This window comes from Drosophila novamexicana, unplaced genomic scaffold (assembly GCF_003285875.2).
Source record: "Drosophila novamexicana strain 15010-1031.04,08,12 unplaced genomic scaffold, DnovRS2.1 tig00000193-arrow-pilon, whole genome shotgun sequence".
NCBI classification, from domain to species: Eukaryota; Metazoa; Arthropoda; class Insecta; order Diptera; family Drosophilidae; genus Drosophila; species Drosophila novamexicana.
This window is the reverse complement of record NW_020824787.1, coordinates 2,188,742-2,207,448: the sequence shown is the minus strand read 5'-3', so window position 1 is coordinate 2,207,448 and position 18,707 is coordinate 2,188,742. Positions and strand designations below refer to the sequence as shown.

The 18,707-nt window shown below is 40.0% G+C and overlaps 1 protein-coding gene across 1 annotated transcript in view; it reads right to left on the bottom strand.

Annotated features, from left to right (window-relative positions):
• LOC115758354 (hemicentin-2) overlaps positions 1-10,121 on the bottom strand; it is a gene marked incomplete at its 5' end in the record, with an annotated part of 108,191 nt that extends 98,070 nt beyond the window's left edge. The window contains one exon of the mRNA XM_030698937.1: positions 10,043-10,121. Within this exon, the coding sequence (XP_030554797.1) occupies positions 10,043-10,121 (79 nt within the window). The remainder of the gene's footprint in view (positions 1-10,042) is intronic.
• Positions 10,122-18,707: the final 8,586 nt, after the last annotated feature.

Genomic DNA, 18,707 nt, shown 5'->3' with positions numbered 1-18,707 from the left:
ATTTGTTGAAATGTCCAACAACAACAAAAAATAAAAATGAAATAAGGAGCGGTGGGAGTTGCTTGGGGTTGGCTTTCCAGCAATTTTAGCCCTCAGCTGAGGGGTTGGGCAGCAGTTGAATTTTGTTGTCGTCTCAAGTGTAAAATTCATTTGCATTCACAGTCATCACTCGCTTTGTCGCATACCGCAACCCCCCATCCCACACAACCCCAACTATGACAACCCTTGCAGCTTCACCCCAAGTCACCAGTTGACTAAGTCTCTCGCCCCTGGCAGTTTTTCTGGTTTGCTAATGCGCATTTAGTCGGAATCAATTGATGAGAAATACCTTAATAAATCACCGAGAACAACAAAAAAATAAAACTACCCCCGCAACCCAAACAGCATTCACACACCCCCTGCAATGCACAAAGCAAGTGGTTTATTAATTTCGCAAGCGAAGTGCATTTTTTTGGAGTAATTGATTTCACTTTGACCCCAGCGCAAAATTACCAGACACAGTTTTTTAATGCCCAAAACTTGTGAAAGAGGCAACAAATAAAAAGTAAGTGTAAAAAAGTTCAATTTATGCGTTTTAATGCCCTGCTCCCATTATAAATGGTCAACAGGGTGTATTGGTTTTGGGCAGACGTATGTAACATGCAGAAGGAAGCATCTACGAGCTCAAAAAGTATATATATATATTCTTGATCGGCATCAGTAGCCGAGTCGATCTTGGCATGTTCTTCTGTCAGTACGAGTGTGTTTGCGACAATCGATAACTTGCCACGTTTCCAAGCAATCGATAACAATCGATATCGAAACCCTCTTTTTGAGCAAATTTCTTAGGTTTTAATACCTAGAGTCGCCAAGCTTGACAGCTAGCCTCTAGAATAGTATATAAGGATCAGGTATCTCTCCCCACCCCAACCCTAGTGCGAGCTGCATTTGTTGTTGTTAGCAGAATGTCTAGGGTATCCTCTAGTCGTGCACTCCCGATTCGAGCACTCTCACTTGTTTTTATTAATCGTTGCTCGGGAATCGCTCGGCACGGTGCAACGCTCAAAGTTTTTTGTTATTGCCATCAACCACTGTTTGGCCGTTTGTTTTATTATAAAATATTTTGTTTTTTTTTTCCTCTTTTATTATATTTTTTTTCTTTCACATGCAGCGCGCAAAATTTTCATTTTATTGAGTTTCATTGAAGCGCATAAAATTGCAATAAAAGTCTATTCATGGCATAATGCGAGCCTGCATCGGAAAAGCATCCCCCCCCTCCACACACACACACACTCAGCTCCGCACCGCCGCCGCCCCCTCATGCCCCCACACAACGCTAACTCCATCTTTCAGCTCAAATATACACAACATTTTGAATTATGAATAAAAATTAAAGTCCAATATGCGTTTAATTAAAACTTAAAGCATCGGCAAAGCGAATAAAGCTGGACAATGAGCAAGGGAGGGAGGGGTATGGCCAGAGGGGGGTGCATAGGGGTAGCTGCGGCATGCCTGTGTGGTCTACACACATCTTTTTTTTTTAAATTTTTGATTAATTTTTGGCGTTCACAATTATGCGTTCAAGTCGAGGGTTAAACAATTTCAAACATTTCGTAATGCTTCGTTATGGAGCAGCAAAACTAGAGAGCGGAGAGGGAGGGGGGTACTGTATTGTGCATTAATTATGAAATATGATATTATTAATGGGACTATGGATTATGATCACGATGCTAAGTTGAAAAGTTCAACGTAAAGACGGCAAGAAAATTAACGAGAGCATTAACGAGGGTAAAAGAAATTTTCCAAACAGTTTCCTTTAATCTTCAGCTGGGTTGAAAGTGCAAATGGATAAGAATGAAATTTAAAGATAGTCTATTTTTTGTGCATAAGCTTGAAACAACTCAATTTTTAACTAAAATATTAAACTAATTTCAATAGAATTGTAAGAAAAATGATTTCCACAGGAAACAGGAGCGAATTCTAGATATTTTTCGAGGGTTGAGTTTTTAAAACAACTTGGAGAAGCTTTCTAGCATTCATTTTTATTTATAAAGAGTCTTACAAACAGCTTAAAGTTGATAAAAATATAAATATGAATTATAAACAGCTGTATTTGATTAATATTTTTTTACAAGTGCATCCCTTAGCAGGATAAGCACTTGGAAACCGCCTCCAAAGGGCATTTAAAGTATTTGCCAATCTTGGGTGTTCTATTCGTATATATTACCTTTGAGCTAAAATCCACCAATTTGGATTTAAATAATGTTTAAAAGGATAACAGACAGTATGGAAACTTAGATCGTAACACAGAGGCAGTGGCTTGAGAGCCACCTTGAAAGGTATAGGACTTTTAAAATCAAATTCGGGCCAAACTCAGCCTCAGCTACCTAGTTGCCAAATCAATGTCAAGCTCAAAGAACTTAACCAGAGCTGGTCGAATGAGCCCCAATGAGAAGGAACGGACAGTCCGCGGAATGTCTGATGAAAACGCCTGCGGCAATGCAGCAAGGACTGCAGATAAACGAGAAAGACACAATTACGAGTAAAAACGCGGCTAAAACGAGCTCAAAGCATAGAGCAAACGGACTGTAGAGCATGGAGGCGGCTGAAGGATTGGCCTAGATCAGAATCGCAGGCAAAGAGACTTGGCCAGCGAGGCAGGCAGCCTGCTCTTGGCCATAAATATTAGCAGGAAAAAAACAACAACAACAGCAAAAACTGAAACGTGCAACGTGGCGTAGCATAAGCGGCAGCTGCGGAGCTACATGAAAAGCAATCAGTGTATTGACCACAACAATTTTGACATGTTGCGCATACAAATTAGAGCAGCACAAGTTAGGGGCTTGAAGGCGGAGGGACAGGCCAGGGCAGCTGAGGCATAGCCCCCCCAAAGTCAGGCCCGAAAGCCAATCCCAGGGGCGAAGCCAAAGAAGCAGCTGCAAAACGGCAAACAGAAGCCGCAAAAGCGACAAGCGATGAGCCCCACACAACACAATGAAGAGTGGGCAGCAAAAGAAGCAGCAGCAAAAAACCGAAAAAGAGAAGAACGCAGCAAAAAAAGAAAGAGCAGAAAGTGTTGAGCAAAAGGGGCACAGAAAAAGCATGAACAAAAAAATACAAACAAATATCAGGTTCTACAATACGCAGACAATGATACACTTTAATTAAAGTGCCAGGCAAATCAAACATAACGAATAGGCAATACCCTTAAACAGACTAGGCTAAAAGATAAGCTACATAATAGCGGTAAATAATATTGCTGCAAATGAATGCTTTCTCTGCACATTCATATTATTCAAGTTAATGTTAACAAACTTAACATTACTGTTAAATTTAACATTAGCATTAAATGAATGTTACAGAAGCTGGAGAAACAAAATAATACTTGGAATACAGCTTTATCGAATCAGCTTAAAGCTCACTGCAGGTTTTTTTATTACGAAAGTTAAGATTCTTCTCAAAATTATTTTTAGTAGCTTAAGGTAGAAAGTTTGACTTCTCAACATTCCTATTTATCGCTCAATACTTTGCAAAAATAAGTGATGGTTCTTTCTCTACATAGATAGGTTACGATGCCGGGAAATAACCAACATGAAATCGAATTTTAAGATCTTAAAGTAAAAGCCAAGCCACAGCTGTACAGCAATAGAAATTGTACCAGGTTGTTATGGAGTTACTCTTATGCTACAAAGCGAACATTGAAATCGAAATACCCCAAACGAAATGCCATGTAGATACACAAATCGAAGCGCCTGCTGTGAATCGATGATGACTTTCCAGTGATGTCTTGTCTTTGGAGCCAAAAGCAAAAAACGGCACTCAGAAGAAAGACAAAATGTTGCCAAATTGGCAGAGGTAATATATCACAGCTGATGCATATAGAGCAGCACCCCCCCCCCCCCCCCTCACGCACAGCCCACCTGTAAATGCTAATGGCTAAAAATGTGACAAACGGTAGCCAAAAGCGTAAAACGGGAGCTAAACTAGAAAAAAGACAGCAAAAAAAGAAGATACATTCCAATAAAAATGTGCGACGCAATTCAATCAAAATGTACAACGGCAACACTGAAAGGTGTGACCAGAGCGGGAGAAAAGGAGAGAGAGGCGGGGAGGGGGGACAAGCCGTGGCTGAGCTTTGGTCAAAGCGAATGCCTGCACGTTTTGTTAGCGTTTTTGCGGGCGTTTAAAAACGCGCGTCACGAATGTTGCATGCAAATCGCAAAATACGATAAAAAAAAGCAGCGGAAGACGCAACCCCAGATAAAAGAAAGAAATTAAAAGAACTGTGTGCTAGATATGCAATTAAAAGTTATGCACAAACGTTGAAAAATGTTTAAAACAAACTATTATGAATACGCAAATGAGTCACTAAGGGGCTGAACTAAAGAAAGGGGCGTGGCTGGAAAACGTGTCTCAAAGTGCGCTCAACTAAACTTTAGCCAAAGCAATGAGACATGCTAAAGAATAATATAATGTATATATAAGATTTTTACAAGAATATTGAAACACTTGAAAAACTTGCAAGCAAATGCAAAATTTTTTATTTTGCTGTAACCAAAAGCCGACAGAAAACCCAAAGAAATTGTGTAAAAATAAAAATTTATATAAGTTCGAGCCAATGCCGAGGTCGTTCGCAGCAGTTGTCCAAATTTAGTGCTCAGCAAATGTTATTGAATTTTTATAACAAACCTTTTTGTTTTTTGTTTTTTCATACAACAAAAGTTTGCAGTTTTGCCAGTTCTCATTGCATGTAGTGTGTGTGTGTGTGCGTGTGTGTGTGCGTCGTTTGTTTAAACAGCTGCCAACGAGTTGAAAGCAAGCGAGTCCCCTACTGCTCCCCAGCTCTGCCCCACCCAACCGACGCCCACAAAACGAAAGGAACGTGTGTGCCTGGTGTCGCATGCATAAGCATAGATACAAATAACGGTATTCAAATGTATCTCAGTGTGTTGTGCGTGTGTGTGTGCGTGTGTGTGCACATAAATTCCACATGCCAAGCGCCAAAAACTAAAGTGAGCTCTGCCCAGAAACTGGCTCAAAGTATTATCAGGCCAAAAAAGTTTCAAAATGCCAAATGCAATAAAAAACAAAAACAACTCACAGGAGATTAGAGAATCTCACAGATGCTAGGAAAGAGACTAGGGAAAGAGACTAAGGGCAAGCACAGCCTAGGTTATGGATATAGCTCGAGAGAGAGTGAGAGAGTGAGAGAGAGAGAGAGAGAGAGAGAGAGAGAGAGAGAGAGAGATAGAGAGAGAGAGAGAGAGATAAATAGACAACTTCAAAGAGCTGCATAAGACGCCATCTGGCGGCGGTAAAAATTAAAACGAAATTTTATCGATGAAAATAAAAACGAATGGAAATGCTGGAAAATGATGAAAAACCAAAAATACGGCATTTAAAATGAGCTAAAAATAGAACTTTATGGGCTTGTTAGTGGAACGGTTCCGAAAAGAAAATAGTTCAAGCAAAGTTAAATAGTTCAATATTATTATTACAATTTTAATCAGAGGCATCTTTCACTTGAAATAGATTAACTGTACTTTACTTGGTCAAATAGAAAACAATTGCTTGTAATTAAGATAAAAATTAAAAGAAAATTTCTTTAGAATAGTTGAATTTAAAGAGAATAAGAAAACTGGCCTGTGATTAAATATTGTTAGGAAATAAATTTGAAGAGAGACTTTACTTTCTCATACTTACAAAGCCTATTCCTTGAAATTGCCTTAAAAACACTCAAAACATAATAGATCGTAAGTATATGTATTTCATACATTCCATATTTATTACTAGCTGGTATTGCCCGGCGTTGCTCGTGGCAAATTTTGTGCTTACAATTTTATATATAGAGAAGAAAGAGCTGAATATAAATATAGAAAAAAATCCCACTTAACTCAATAAACTCGCAAAGTTAATAACATCTAGCCAAGTTCCTCATATTGTTTTTAATATTTTAAAGAAATATTCTATCGTATTGAGAAAGAACTTAAATAAATATGGAAAATGCTGAAAACCAAAGGCGTGACTTTGATTGATGGATGATGTACGAGCATATAAACTGCCCATAGCATAAAGCACATGTATTTTGTATTATTTTTTGTAAAAATTTATATATTTATCCTTTTTTTTCTGGTATATTTATATTTACATAACCCAATTTTGATTTACTATTTCAAATGCAAATTGTCAGAGAACTTCAATTTGCCCGAAAAACTAAAACTAAAACGGGGTTTTTAGAAGGGAGGGCAGGGGGTGGGGGGCATCAGGATGTGCGGGGCAGCTGCTGTTGCATTTGTGAATTTTGGCTCGTTTTTCGTGGCATTTCCGCCGTGTTTTGCACGTAAATTTTCAAACAAACAAAATATTTGTTTAATTTATTTTAATTTCAAACTTGCAGCAGTTGCTCGTTTTCCAGTTTTTCGACAAAGCCATGCAACTGTGCGGCTGGGCGGAGAGGGGCGGGGGGGTCGGGATGGGGGTAAAACGTGCGCCGCAGGCTGCACGCGTGTGTTTCCAAAGGATGCGCCAGGACTCAAAAAACAAAAGCAACAAATGCGAGAGCCAAAACTGTTTTTTGGAAAAACGAGCCACAATCATAATTCACGCGCCTTTCTAGGGAAAGAGCGAGAGAGAGTAAGGGTGGGGGGAGAGGCAGGGCAGAGAGGTACAGGCACTTGGCCAGGAAATGAAATGAATGTGGGAAAACTCAAAGGAAAAACGCAGCGGGACAAAGCGAAGCGAGCAGCAGGTAGAAAAGAATAAAAAACCGAGGCATAAATAAAACAAAGCGCAAGCGACAACAACGAAAAATAAGAACGCAACGGCACAAGAATAAATATAAAAACCCAAAAGGAAAATGGGAAAATCAAGTGAAGCGAAGACGCGAAGTCCCAATGAGAGAGAGAGATAGAGGGAGAGGGATGAAGCGGGGTAACGCTGGCGACGCCTCTTAAGTATCCTGTCTTGCCGTGAAAACACAAATTGAAAGGCACTTTAAGGCAGAGCGAGAAGAGCGGGCAGCAGGAAGAAGCAGAAGCGACGGAAATTTAAGGGAAAACTATTTATGAAGTGTGCGTGTGCATGTGTGAGAGTGTGCATGTGTGCATGTGTGTGTGTTTAAAGGACACAAATTGTAATTGATATTTATAGGCAGTTAATAGCATTAACTATTGATACGAGCCAGAACAATTGGCCACGACGCAAAGGCCATTTTCCGTGCAATTTCCACTTTTCCCTTTCAGAGTCAGATCTTCTAATGGCTTTTTAATTATTTCGCGCAAAAGTGTCTTTCGCCGTTGTTTTGTCGCCTTTTTGTGATGCTTTGTGTGCAACATTATGCCCTAACAGAGGGTATTGTGAGCTAGACATCGCATTTGATCTTCAATTGAAGAGGACTGCAAAAGCAACTTGACTAAAGTGGACATGGAGGAGGTGTTCGGGCAAGAGATTGATCAAAATAATTATATAGATAACATATATAATAATATATATCTAGTTGCAAGTGCATTTTCTGCAGACGTCTTTTCAGGAAAAATATTGAAGAGAGTTAAAATCAACCCTTAAATATATAATTATGTAAGCTGAGATATCTAACTCTCTACAAAATATTGTATTCCTTTTTTTTATTGTCAGTATATAGTGAAAATCTATAGCAATATCTGCGAAAAAGATTGTTCAGAATAATACTTTCCTTATACAAATCAAAAATGTACTACCAAGACTATGTTTAAATTCTAAGACGGCTTATTTAAGCCCAGATATAAAACATAATATTGACAGCATATATATTAAATATCTATCTAGATACATAATTCCCTCTTCTTCTTACATATATAGATAGTATCTCAAACAATATCAACCCAAGTCGTCTGGCAGTGTATTTAACCTTCGACACCTGAAACATAACTGTGCTTTCTTATTATGAATACCCTTTGCTCCAGCAGTTGGTTTTGACAGTCGTATAAATAAAAAATAGTGCCCCCAGAGATCGTTTACCGCTAAAGTTCCGCGGAGAGTTCATTGATTTTTGACTCTGCTCTGGCGACAAAAAGCTAAGAGAAGCAGGGCGAGGGGCTGCGGGTGTGTGCGAGCGTGCGTGTGTGTGTGTGTGCGTGTGTGTGTGTCAGAGGTCCAATTAAAATGTCAAATCAAGACGTTTTATTTATTAAATGATTACACACTACAAAACATAAACACAAACGAGCGCGGCAAAGGTGGGTTGAGGGGGAGAAAGACTCAGCATGTGCCGAGGGGGAGGGGCTACTATCAAAGGGCAACAGGGCGCAGGGGGAGCAGGGGAAGCAGGAGGGGGGCTGCGGCTACTAATGGCCCGCCGCATATTTTGTAGAGTGTCAAAAGATGCTTGTGTTGGGCATTGGGAATTGCTTGTTAAACGCTTACAAATTGAAATTGTGTTGATTGACTGATTGATTGAGTGATTGAACGATTGAGTGCAACTACTTCAAGGGCGGCAGTTGGGTAAAGGCGGGCAGGGGGGAAGGGCGCCGAAAACTTTGTGTCGCACAAAAGTTTAGCCCAAAAGTGGTCCAGCGAGCGAGACAACAAGAGAGAGAGAGAGAGAGAGTGAGAGAGAGAGAGAGAGAGAGAGAGAGAGAGAGGGACAGAGAGGGGAAGAAGTTAACGACCAAAGCCAACGGTAAAAACTGTCAATAAACGACAACAAAAAAGAGAAGAACAGATAGAAAGAAGAAAAAAACTTAACGCCAACGTCAAAGCAGCAGCTAAAAACTTGACTTAACGCAACGTGACGACAACAACAACAGCAAGAAGAAGAACAAGAGCAAAAACAACAGCAGGTGCACACAGGAAGTGGTTGCGGGGAAGGGGGGGGGGGGGGGGGGGGGCAAATGATGCTGCGGGGAAGCTGTCATAAACAAAACTTGTCTGCGAAATGGTAGAAAAAGCAACAACAACAACAAAACTAAGAAAATACGGAAATAAAATTGAAAAGTGGCTTAGACAAAATTTACAATTGGGTTTAGTGCTTGTTCTCGATGTTGGCTTTTCAGGTGTCAAGTCAAGAGAGTTAATTTCGATAGCAGAGATAACCGATAAAAGAGGATGCGATAGAGCTATTCCAGATAAAACAAGATATATAAAAGAAATGCGAAATAGTTGCAAGAGCGGAAGTTGAATTGCTAGAGAGAAAGATAATTATGATTTTATGATTTCGAGTAGTATTCTTGCTAAAGGAATAGGAATTCTTGGCTAAAAGAAAATATTCTGCATTCAAGCAGGTTTCAAAGGGGGTTCATTAGATCTTAAGTCCAGCTACGTATAAATAATGAAGTGGAAATTGAAATTGCCGGAAATCGAAATCGTTAATTTCACATTTTTATTTATGGGCATTTTTTTAGGGATTCCGGAAGTGAGTGAACACGTCCCCTACCAGGCAAATAGATTTGTAAACAAATGTTTTGTCAACACGACATATTAATTATTCATATTTATGACATTATGTATTCATAAGGCAAATTGATTAATTGAAAACAGAAATTCAATTAAATGAAAACAGAACGCTGCCAATTAAATACATTAATAAATATTAAATACGAGACTTTACATAAAATATGCCACTTTTTTGTATACAATAGCTAGAGATAAGCTGTATAACACTATTAACTAATCCCTTTGTTATACAATGCCCGCACTACACGATCTTTAATCGGAGATAGGCTGTATAACACTTTTTACTTTGTTAAGACAAGCCTTCTCATAAATTAGCCCCTTTGTTATACACTGCTCGACAGCATGATCTGCCCGCAAAGATAAGCTGTATAACACTTTTCACTCTCTTCTGAGATATTAACAAAATATTAATTATGAGAGTTCTCAATTTGTTGTTGTTGTTGCCTCACAACATGATCGTAAAGCAAAGATAAGCTGTATAAGACTTTTGAATCTCAGTTCAGATCTCTCTCTCTGTCTCTCTCTCTCTTATCAAGTCTTTCTTTTTCTCTTACCCTCTCCACCTGCTTGCTTATCCCATATTGCCTTTACATATTGCAATTCGTTTCGCTTTTACAAAAGTCTTCCAACTTACCGATAGTAAATAATTTCCAATATGTTTGCGCTGTGCTGTTGCTGCTGGTTCTTCTGATGCTTCGCTTTGTTGTTGCTGTCGCATTCGCTGCTGCTGCTGCTGATGTTGTTGTTATTGCTCTCATCTTGTCGTTTTACTGTTGTTTTTGTTGTTGTTCTTATTATTGTTATTATGCGCACTGCAGCTGCAGTTGACGCTTGTCTCGGCAAAAAGTTTTTGCTTCCAATATATTCGCACTCTCTTAAGCGAATCGTTACGGTAAAAGTTCTGCCGCTGTCGCCTGCACTCCTTTACTCCTTCACTCCTCTCTTGCTGCTGGTCTAGCAGCGCGCTTCACAGCAGCGCCACATTGCGGCCAAAAAATGTTTTAACACAAGATATGTATATATTTTTGGAAAACAACGAAAACCGAGTTGGAAATTAGAATCAACCAACAACGAAAAACACAACAAAATTCAAAATTCAAAATGGCGTCGCTTCTGCTTGCGCTTCTTGTTGTTGCGTGCGGCTCGGTTCGGTTTGTTGGCCCTTCAGTTGGCCAGGTCTTAAACCTCAAGCATTTTCTTTGCCTTTGCCTGCACTTTACGCACACACACACACAAGCACAAAACACGCACACTTTTTCACTGTTATAATCGGCCGTTTGCTTTGCGCGCTCTTGCTGCTGCTGCTGTTGTTGTTGTTAATCAGAAATCACCAATGTTGTTGTTGTTGTTGTCGTAGTCGTATGCAGGCGACGACAATCGACGCTTGAAAGGTTTCCAAGAAACAGCTACGCACACATTTGCAGGTAACACTCATACACACACACGAAACCTTTTTTATGTTGGTTGTGAGACGCGCGCGGCTACTGCTACTTCTTCTTCTTCCACTTTGTCTTACACTGCTTATGCTAGCTGCTGTTGTTGTTGTTGTTGTTGTTGTTGTTGTCGGGAAACCTGTTTGACAGGTAAGAGAGCTGCGCTGCAGGCGCAAGCAGCTCGGCGTCAGTCGAGATCAAGCAAAACTAATGATGCCAAAGCCGGCGTCGTCGACTTGAACTGCGCAACGTTGTTGATGACGCAGCTGCGGCTGCTGCTGCTGCGCTGCTGCTGCTGTTGGTTTTGATTTTCGTTTGGTTTGCTTTGGTAGCTTTCGTTAATAGTTTTACTTTGTTGTTTTTTTTCTTTCTGCTGACTTTGGCACTCTATGCAACACTAACACAGAAACACACACATACACATGCAGCCACTTGTAGTACTTTTTGTTGTTGTTATTATTGCAATTAGCTAATTTGCTATGGCTTTTAATTATTTATTTAACTTTTGCACATATGTTTGTATATTTGTTGTAAACAATGCGAGTGGCAGCTGAGACGACGCGACGCAAAAATTGTTGTTTGTTTTTGTTGTTGCTTGCAGCTGATATGCCCAGCGACAGCGCGACACGTCTGTTCGTAGCGGCAAACGAAAAGAGAATGAGAAATGTTAACGCAAACGAATTGACGAAACGAAAGATGTAAACGGCATGCGAAGAGCGCCAAACTGTATACAAAACGTCGCGCTCTTTCACATTGCACAATCAACTTAACAGCGCGCTCTTTGCGCGCCGCTCTTCAAGCAAAACAAAAAACTTGTTTTAGATGTTCTGCAAGCAGCAACAGGCCAGGCCAAGCGATCCAGGCAAAAGAGCGCGATCTGCTGGCATTTTAAGAAATGCAGTTAATTTTACAAATAATGCCAACTTAATATATAATTTTATTTAATTGTTAGCAAATGTTAGGCTAATTTTGGTAGCTGCTCTATAAAAAATATTTAAGAAAAAACTGTTTTTAAAAATATTTTAAGCCAATTACAAAAGTCTGGAGTCTGAATGCTAACGAGATGTGTTAACAGTCGCTGTTATTTGCATTTGTATTGCCTGCTTTTAAGCAGACTTCGGCAAATGAAACGACGAAACCGAAACGTTGCCGCTAAGAGCGCGTTGTTAAGAGTGCAGCAGCTGTTAGCAGCTTAACGAAATTCACAAACTTAACGAAGCACACAGAGTTAACAGCGCGCGCTCGCTCTCGCTCTCGTACTCGCAATCTCTGTCAACTAACAGGCATGTTAAAAGGCATAGCAACACGTAGCGTTTTGCGCGCGTTTTGCCAGCGTTTCTTAAACTTGTTTCCTGGCCTGGCCAACAAGTTTGTAAGGAAAAACGGCGCAGCGGAAAAACCAGTTGCTCGAAACTTGTTGACTTGGCCTAGCTGCAAACAGAAAAAACCGCAGCGCAAACACAATTCAACAACGTTCAAGCCAAGCAGTTGCGGCCCCACTGCGCAGGGGCAACGTCTTGAAGCGTATGAATGCGAGAGGGAGAGAGAGAGAGGGAGATGGCTATAGCTGCCAGTTGGCGGTTGGGGCAGTCGCTTGTAGAGTTAAGTTTCGTTAAGTTTTACCGATCGCTCGCTGGTCGCGACGAGATCTACTTTTAACCAGTTTCGCTTAGCGCTGTGTATGTGTGTGCGTACATGTGTGTGTGTGTGTGTGTGCGTGTGTTGTTTCTTGCTGCTTGCTTTGTGCAGCTCTTTTAACGTTCTTTTGCGCTGTCGCCAGAGTTCATGTTTGCTTAAGCTGCCGTTGGAAGTGGACACCCCGCACGCCCACACACCCCGCTGCCCCTGCAGCTAACCAGTTTGTAAACTTGTTCTGCGCACGACAAAAAGCTAAAAACTATGACACTGGCCAGGCACGCGCTTGGCATGACAAATCGCAGAGTAGAAAAATAAAATTCAAATTATTGTAAATGTTTTTTTTTCTACGCTCTTTTCCAATATTTATTGAATTTATCGCCCGCAGGCGACGCTTGCTGCTTCTTCTTAGGCTGCGACTCCTGCGGATGCGACAGGCGTGGCATATAAATAAGAAAGAGCGAGAGAGCGAGAGCGAGCGAGAGAGAGAGAGAGAGGGGCAGCGCGATTCGAGCTGCAGATTTGAATTTCGGCCTCCAGATGCCGCTAAATGCCACGCCTTTGGGGCCTAGTAAATCGTACGCCTACCAACACGCAAATCTCTTGTAATTATCTTTAACCCCGCCCCGTCCCCGTCCTCCTCCTCCTAAGCAACCATGTTGCTGCTGTAATTGCTTTAATTTTACAGTTTGACGCATAAATTTTCGTTGGATTTCCATGAATATTAATAGCAAAAATGCTGCTGCTGGGAAATTGTCTTCGGCTGCCGCTGCTGCTTCTTCTTCGTCTTCTTCTTCTTCTTCAGCATCTGCCCGGTAGATTCAATAAGTTGACGCGTGTCTTGAACCCAAATCGAGGCAGACACGCAGCAAAATTATATATTCATATATAAGTTGGGTGGTACATGTCCCTCACACCCCCCCCCCCCCCACCGCCCCACCCACCTTTCACATTTTAAAGTTTTTTTTCTATTGATTTTTCATTTTGGAAAACTTTGGCCAAAAAATAGAAATACTTTGATCTCATAATTTGATTAAAAATAAGCATAATTCAGTCTGCAAATTGCAAATATTAATTAGTTTAAGCTAAAGCTATTTATATACGCATCTCTTATTCGCCTCAAGAAACGTTTAAGGATGTCGTGTAAAGAGAAAGGCGAGTTAAAAGGAATGAAGGAGCAGCAGAAAGAATGAGATAAGAAGTTAAACAGAGAGCAAATGAAATGGAAAACTAGACAGGGAGAGAACGAGTAATATAGAGATTAAAAGAAATAGAGACTGACTGAACGAGATAGGGAGGTAGAGAAGAAGAAAGAGAGAGAGGGAGAGAGAGAGAGAGAGGGGAGAGAAAGAGGGAGAGAGAGAGAGAGAGAAAGAGAGAGAGAGAGGTAAAAAAGAGATGTAATGCACTAGAGACCGACTGGGAGATGAAGAGGGAGAGAGAGACAGATAGAGAGAGAGAGAGAAGGAGAAAGGAAAAGATTGCGAAAGCAAGTAAAATAGAGATTAACAGAACTAGAGACCGACTAAAAAGGAGAGAGAGAGAAAGGGAGGGCAGGAGAGATAGAGAAGGAGCGAGAGAAAGGAGGATGGAGAGACACAGAGAGAGAGAAGGAGAGAGAGCGAAGAAGATTGAGACAGAGAGAAAAGGACCGAAGAAGACGAAGATTAAACAGTCAAAATGATTAGAAAACGCTTAAGGATATCGCGTAAAGAAGAATTGACAAAACAAAAGCAAGGGAGTGTGAAGAGAAGAAAAATATGTTCTAGATGTTTGTAACCTATGCATTTTCGTCTAATTAATTTAATCGCCTCTTAAATCAACTAATCAACTGAATTGTATAAATATATTCAAGGCACCAAAATAAGGAATAAATATGAATAAATTATTTTAAAAATTCCCAACTCAGCCCGCCCCCCTCCCATTCAAAGGCACGCTGAAGCGCACTTTGTGTAAATCTTGAACCTATCAACAAATCAGTCGAGACGCTCGTCAAATGCGTTCAAGTGAAAAGTGTAGAAAGCCAAAGGCCAACAAAAAGTCAGTTCAGTTCAGTGCGTTAATATTGAAAAGTGGATTTTCGTATCGGGTTTCCCCCGGCTCTGCCCCCTGTCCCACAACCAAACGAAAACTGATCGCTTGAGGGGGCGAGCATCGATTGGCATTCGTTGAGGCAGAAATGAATTTCTGATCTTGAGACGATGAGTGGGGGGAGGGAAGGCAAAGTCAAACAAACAAACGACACGAATCAAAACGAAAACAAAATCAAAACAATGATGAACGTCAAGAAGAAGCAGCAGAAGAAGGGAAATTAAAGTACATTCCGTGATCGCATGATCCATGAGCTTGGGCATTTCGGACTCGAGGGCTTGAATTACATATAGATTAAGCAGTTGCAGGATGGAGAGGGGAAGTTGGAAAATAGTGGCTGCAGGAGGCGCAGGTAGAAGCAGCCAAAGAACAATGAGAAATGAAAAAAAAAAATGAAGAAATGAAGTGGAACGCTTGCCAAGCCAAGAGCTGACCTGCGACAGGGGCAGCTGAGGAAGGGAGAGACAAGAAACCGCAGTCAAAGAGTTGCCAACGCGCTATTCAGGTGTGCAGCAGCAGCATATGGGGCAGAGGGAGCGCAGCCAAGAGCAACAAAAAATTGTGGCCTGTCAGTCAAACGCGTCGCCATATGGACAGATCCCCAGCTAAAAGACAGAGAGAGAGAGAGAGAGAGAGAGAGAGAGAGAGAGGGAGAGAGAGAGAGAAAGACATTCAAGAGGCGACTGTGGATGCCAAAGGAGTCCAAGTAGTTCTCCAATTGGAACACTGCGCAACTAGATAAAGGATTTGATATGTACTCCATTTATTTAAGGTAACTATCTCAGGTAACTGAGCTGCGGGCCGAGTCCTATCAAATGTGCGATTGGATTTCGTTTTCTTGGGCATGGCAGCAGCTGCATACAAAATTTTGTGAAAATAACTCTTAAAGTTCCTGAGATATTAAGAAATATGTGTACAGAAGCTTTAAATATAATAAATACCAAATTAAATAGAATAATAGATAAAATCTTGCCTAGTTTAGCAACAATTTAGAGGGATAAAAAAAAAGATAAATTAACAAGCTAATATATAATAATATAAAGGCAAAAATAAAAAACAAAAAAAAGAACAATTTTTAGGAAATTGAAATGATCAAAAAATTAAATTAAGAAATACTTAAAGAGATATAAAGATATATAAATAATGTGTTGCCTTTTCTCAAGAAATTCTCGTATGAAAAAATCACTTAGAAAAAAATATGATAAAAAAATCAAATATGCGATATTATAATGGAATGTGTGTTGTTTAGTGCTTCATAGATTGGAAAAGCATTTAAGCTGGGCAATGTCTGCACAATTTGGCGCTGTTGCACGTTGTCTGTTGTGCGTGTGTGTGTGTGTGCGTGTGTGTACGTGTTGCCAGTTGCCTTTTGGTCGTGTCGTCTGCTTGGCCAAGTTAATTATAGGTTGAGGTTTACGAACCCGCCAACAGACCAGCTGCAGCAGCAGAACCAGCGACAGCGACAGCGACAAGGAAAAACGAGTCTCCTGCATCGGGCATCGGGCATCGGGCATCGGGCATCGGGAATTGGGAATCAGGCAAAGACTGAAGAGTTGCAACTGCAACTGTTGTTTGTGGCAAGGATGCAAATGGAAATTGCAGGCTCTATGAAAATTGTGCAACTGGCCTGCGGTGCACATTAACCAAAACGTTAACTCACGCATTTGGCCACATCTTGTTGTTGTTTCTGCTGCTGCTGTAATTCGATTAAAGTCAAGAGAAGAAGCAGCAGCAGCAGCAGAAGAAGAAGAGGCACTCCACGGCACACGCAACACTTGAGGGCTGTATCTTTATGGCGGGAGAGTCTCGGCCCGGTGCTTGCAGCCCGATGGACTCATGTGTGGGCCATTAGACAGCGTCTGCTCGACACGATTACGACGCAATTTTCTTCTTTTGGCTATCGTAGCAGGGGTGCAGAGGGGGGGGGGGGGGAGGGGGCAGCAACTCAATGGGAATTAAAATGTTTGTTTGTGCCTATTGGGCCAGCAACAACAATGGGACAAACTACAACAACAGCAACAAAAGATGCCCTCAAAATAAAATACGCCCCAGCTTGAGACACTTGAGACCGCCCAGCGAGCTGGTGGGGGGCATAGAAAAGGGGAGGGGGGGGGGGGGGGAGGTTATTTCAGAAGTTCTTTTGTGCGTTTCTGGACTCTAATTTAATTTCCAATTGCACATAATCCGTTTTCCGTTTTGCTCGAGTATTTGTCATAAAATTTGATGCGTAAATAAAAGCAAAAGCATAAAAGAAAAATCCCACAAAAATATTCGAGGCGTACGTGTGTGCGACAAAAAGATATCCTCTACAGAGGATTAAAGATGGTTTTTTTATATTTCTTTTTAGATTATAATAGATGTCAAATGTGCTGTTAGATTGAGACCTGTGTGCTATTTGAGAGCTTATATACTAAATTTGACAAGTGTAGCTTTTCAAGTTCCCGAGCTCTATAATAGATCATAAGAGGAATTCAGTTATCTTAGGGTCAACATTTTCAGTTCCTCAAGTCTTTGAAAACTAGAAGCTCTAAAAGTAAAGGAGTTTGTGATATACAAAATATCAATGGGAGGTCCATAAGAGCCCGCACACCAATTTTGGCAACTGTAGCTCTACAAGTTCACGAGTTCTATGAAATCAAATGAAGAATATATAATATTTCAGATATAATATATATATACTTTAGAACCAACACACTTAAAGGCAGGAATCAAATTAAGGATAAATTATAATATATGCCTGAGAGAATATCTTAAATATGATGAAATATATAACTATATCAATGCGACAAGCAGTCTCTGAGTCCATGCTAGCCTGTCTTGGCTCCCTACAGGGTATTGGAATAAAGTGAAATGAAATGAAATGAAATAAATTGTTGGTGCAGCTTGTAATTGCCAGAGGGCTCAGGCAACTGTAGTCGACACCTACGTCTTGTTAGATTTCATGTTTCATTATTGTTGCTCGCAACAAGCACAAATAATAATAATAATAATAAAATGTTTGTCGGTGGCAGTTACAGCTTACAGTTAGCTGCCATTGGGAATTAAGTTTAAATTACAATTTGAATGCGGTTCTAACAAAATGTTCCATATACTATTCCGACGGTTGCATAAGCTGCAATTTTCAATTTCTTACATTTTATGTGAGGCTGTTTTTTGCTGTTAATAATAAACAAAATACTTTTGTTTACTTTATTTACTGGGCTTTCGAATAGTATAGAAATGTTCCCTTTTTTTACAAGCTCTAGAGAGGAATTGACTTTTGTTTTCTGCATTAATTCAATCTCGAGTTGACGAAATATATTTTAATATATTTAGGAATATATTTGTTGAAGTTATTCGTATCTAATTCTAAATGCCAAGCTGCTTGATCTTAGTTCTTATAGAAGCTAAAGTTAGCAGAAATTAAAATTTTGTTAGTTTTTAAGCTAAAATATTTTTAAACAAGTAACAGGTTCTAGTCGGGAGCTCCCGACTAGGGGATACCCTGAACCCTCTTCTTCCAACATCACATGCATATATATATTCTCTTTTACAAGCTATATGTCAAGTTTGGTGACTCTAGCTCTTATTATTTACCAAAATTGCATAAACAACTGGATATCGATATCGATTTTTATCAATTGCTTGGAAACGGAGTAAGTTATCGATTATCGGAAACATACTCGATCTGCGCGGGAGCTAGAAGCATCTACATCTAAAATTTCAAGTCTCCAGCTCTTATAGGTTCTGAGATCCTTTCGTTCATACATACGGACAGACGGACATGGCTAGATCGACTCGGCTATTGATGCTAATCAAGAATATATATACTTTATGGGGTCGGAGATGCTTCCTTCTGCCTGTTACATACATTTGGATTTTCCACATATGCAATATACCTTATACCCATTTTTAATGGGTTCAGGGTATAAAAAAATGTAGTTAAATTGTTGCCAGGACAGGGTATTTTTTATATTTTTTTTTATTTGATATATATTTTTGTTATTTTATGTTATTAATTAAATTGATATTTTTTTAAATTTATTTTATTTATTTATTTATATACTATATAAATAACTCATAAGAACACACAACTTTGTCAAGTAGCTCGTTAAGAGATCTGAACTTAATTTATGAATACACAAACACAACACAAATGCC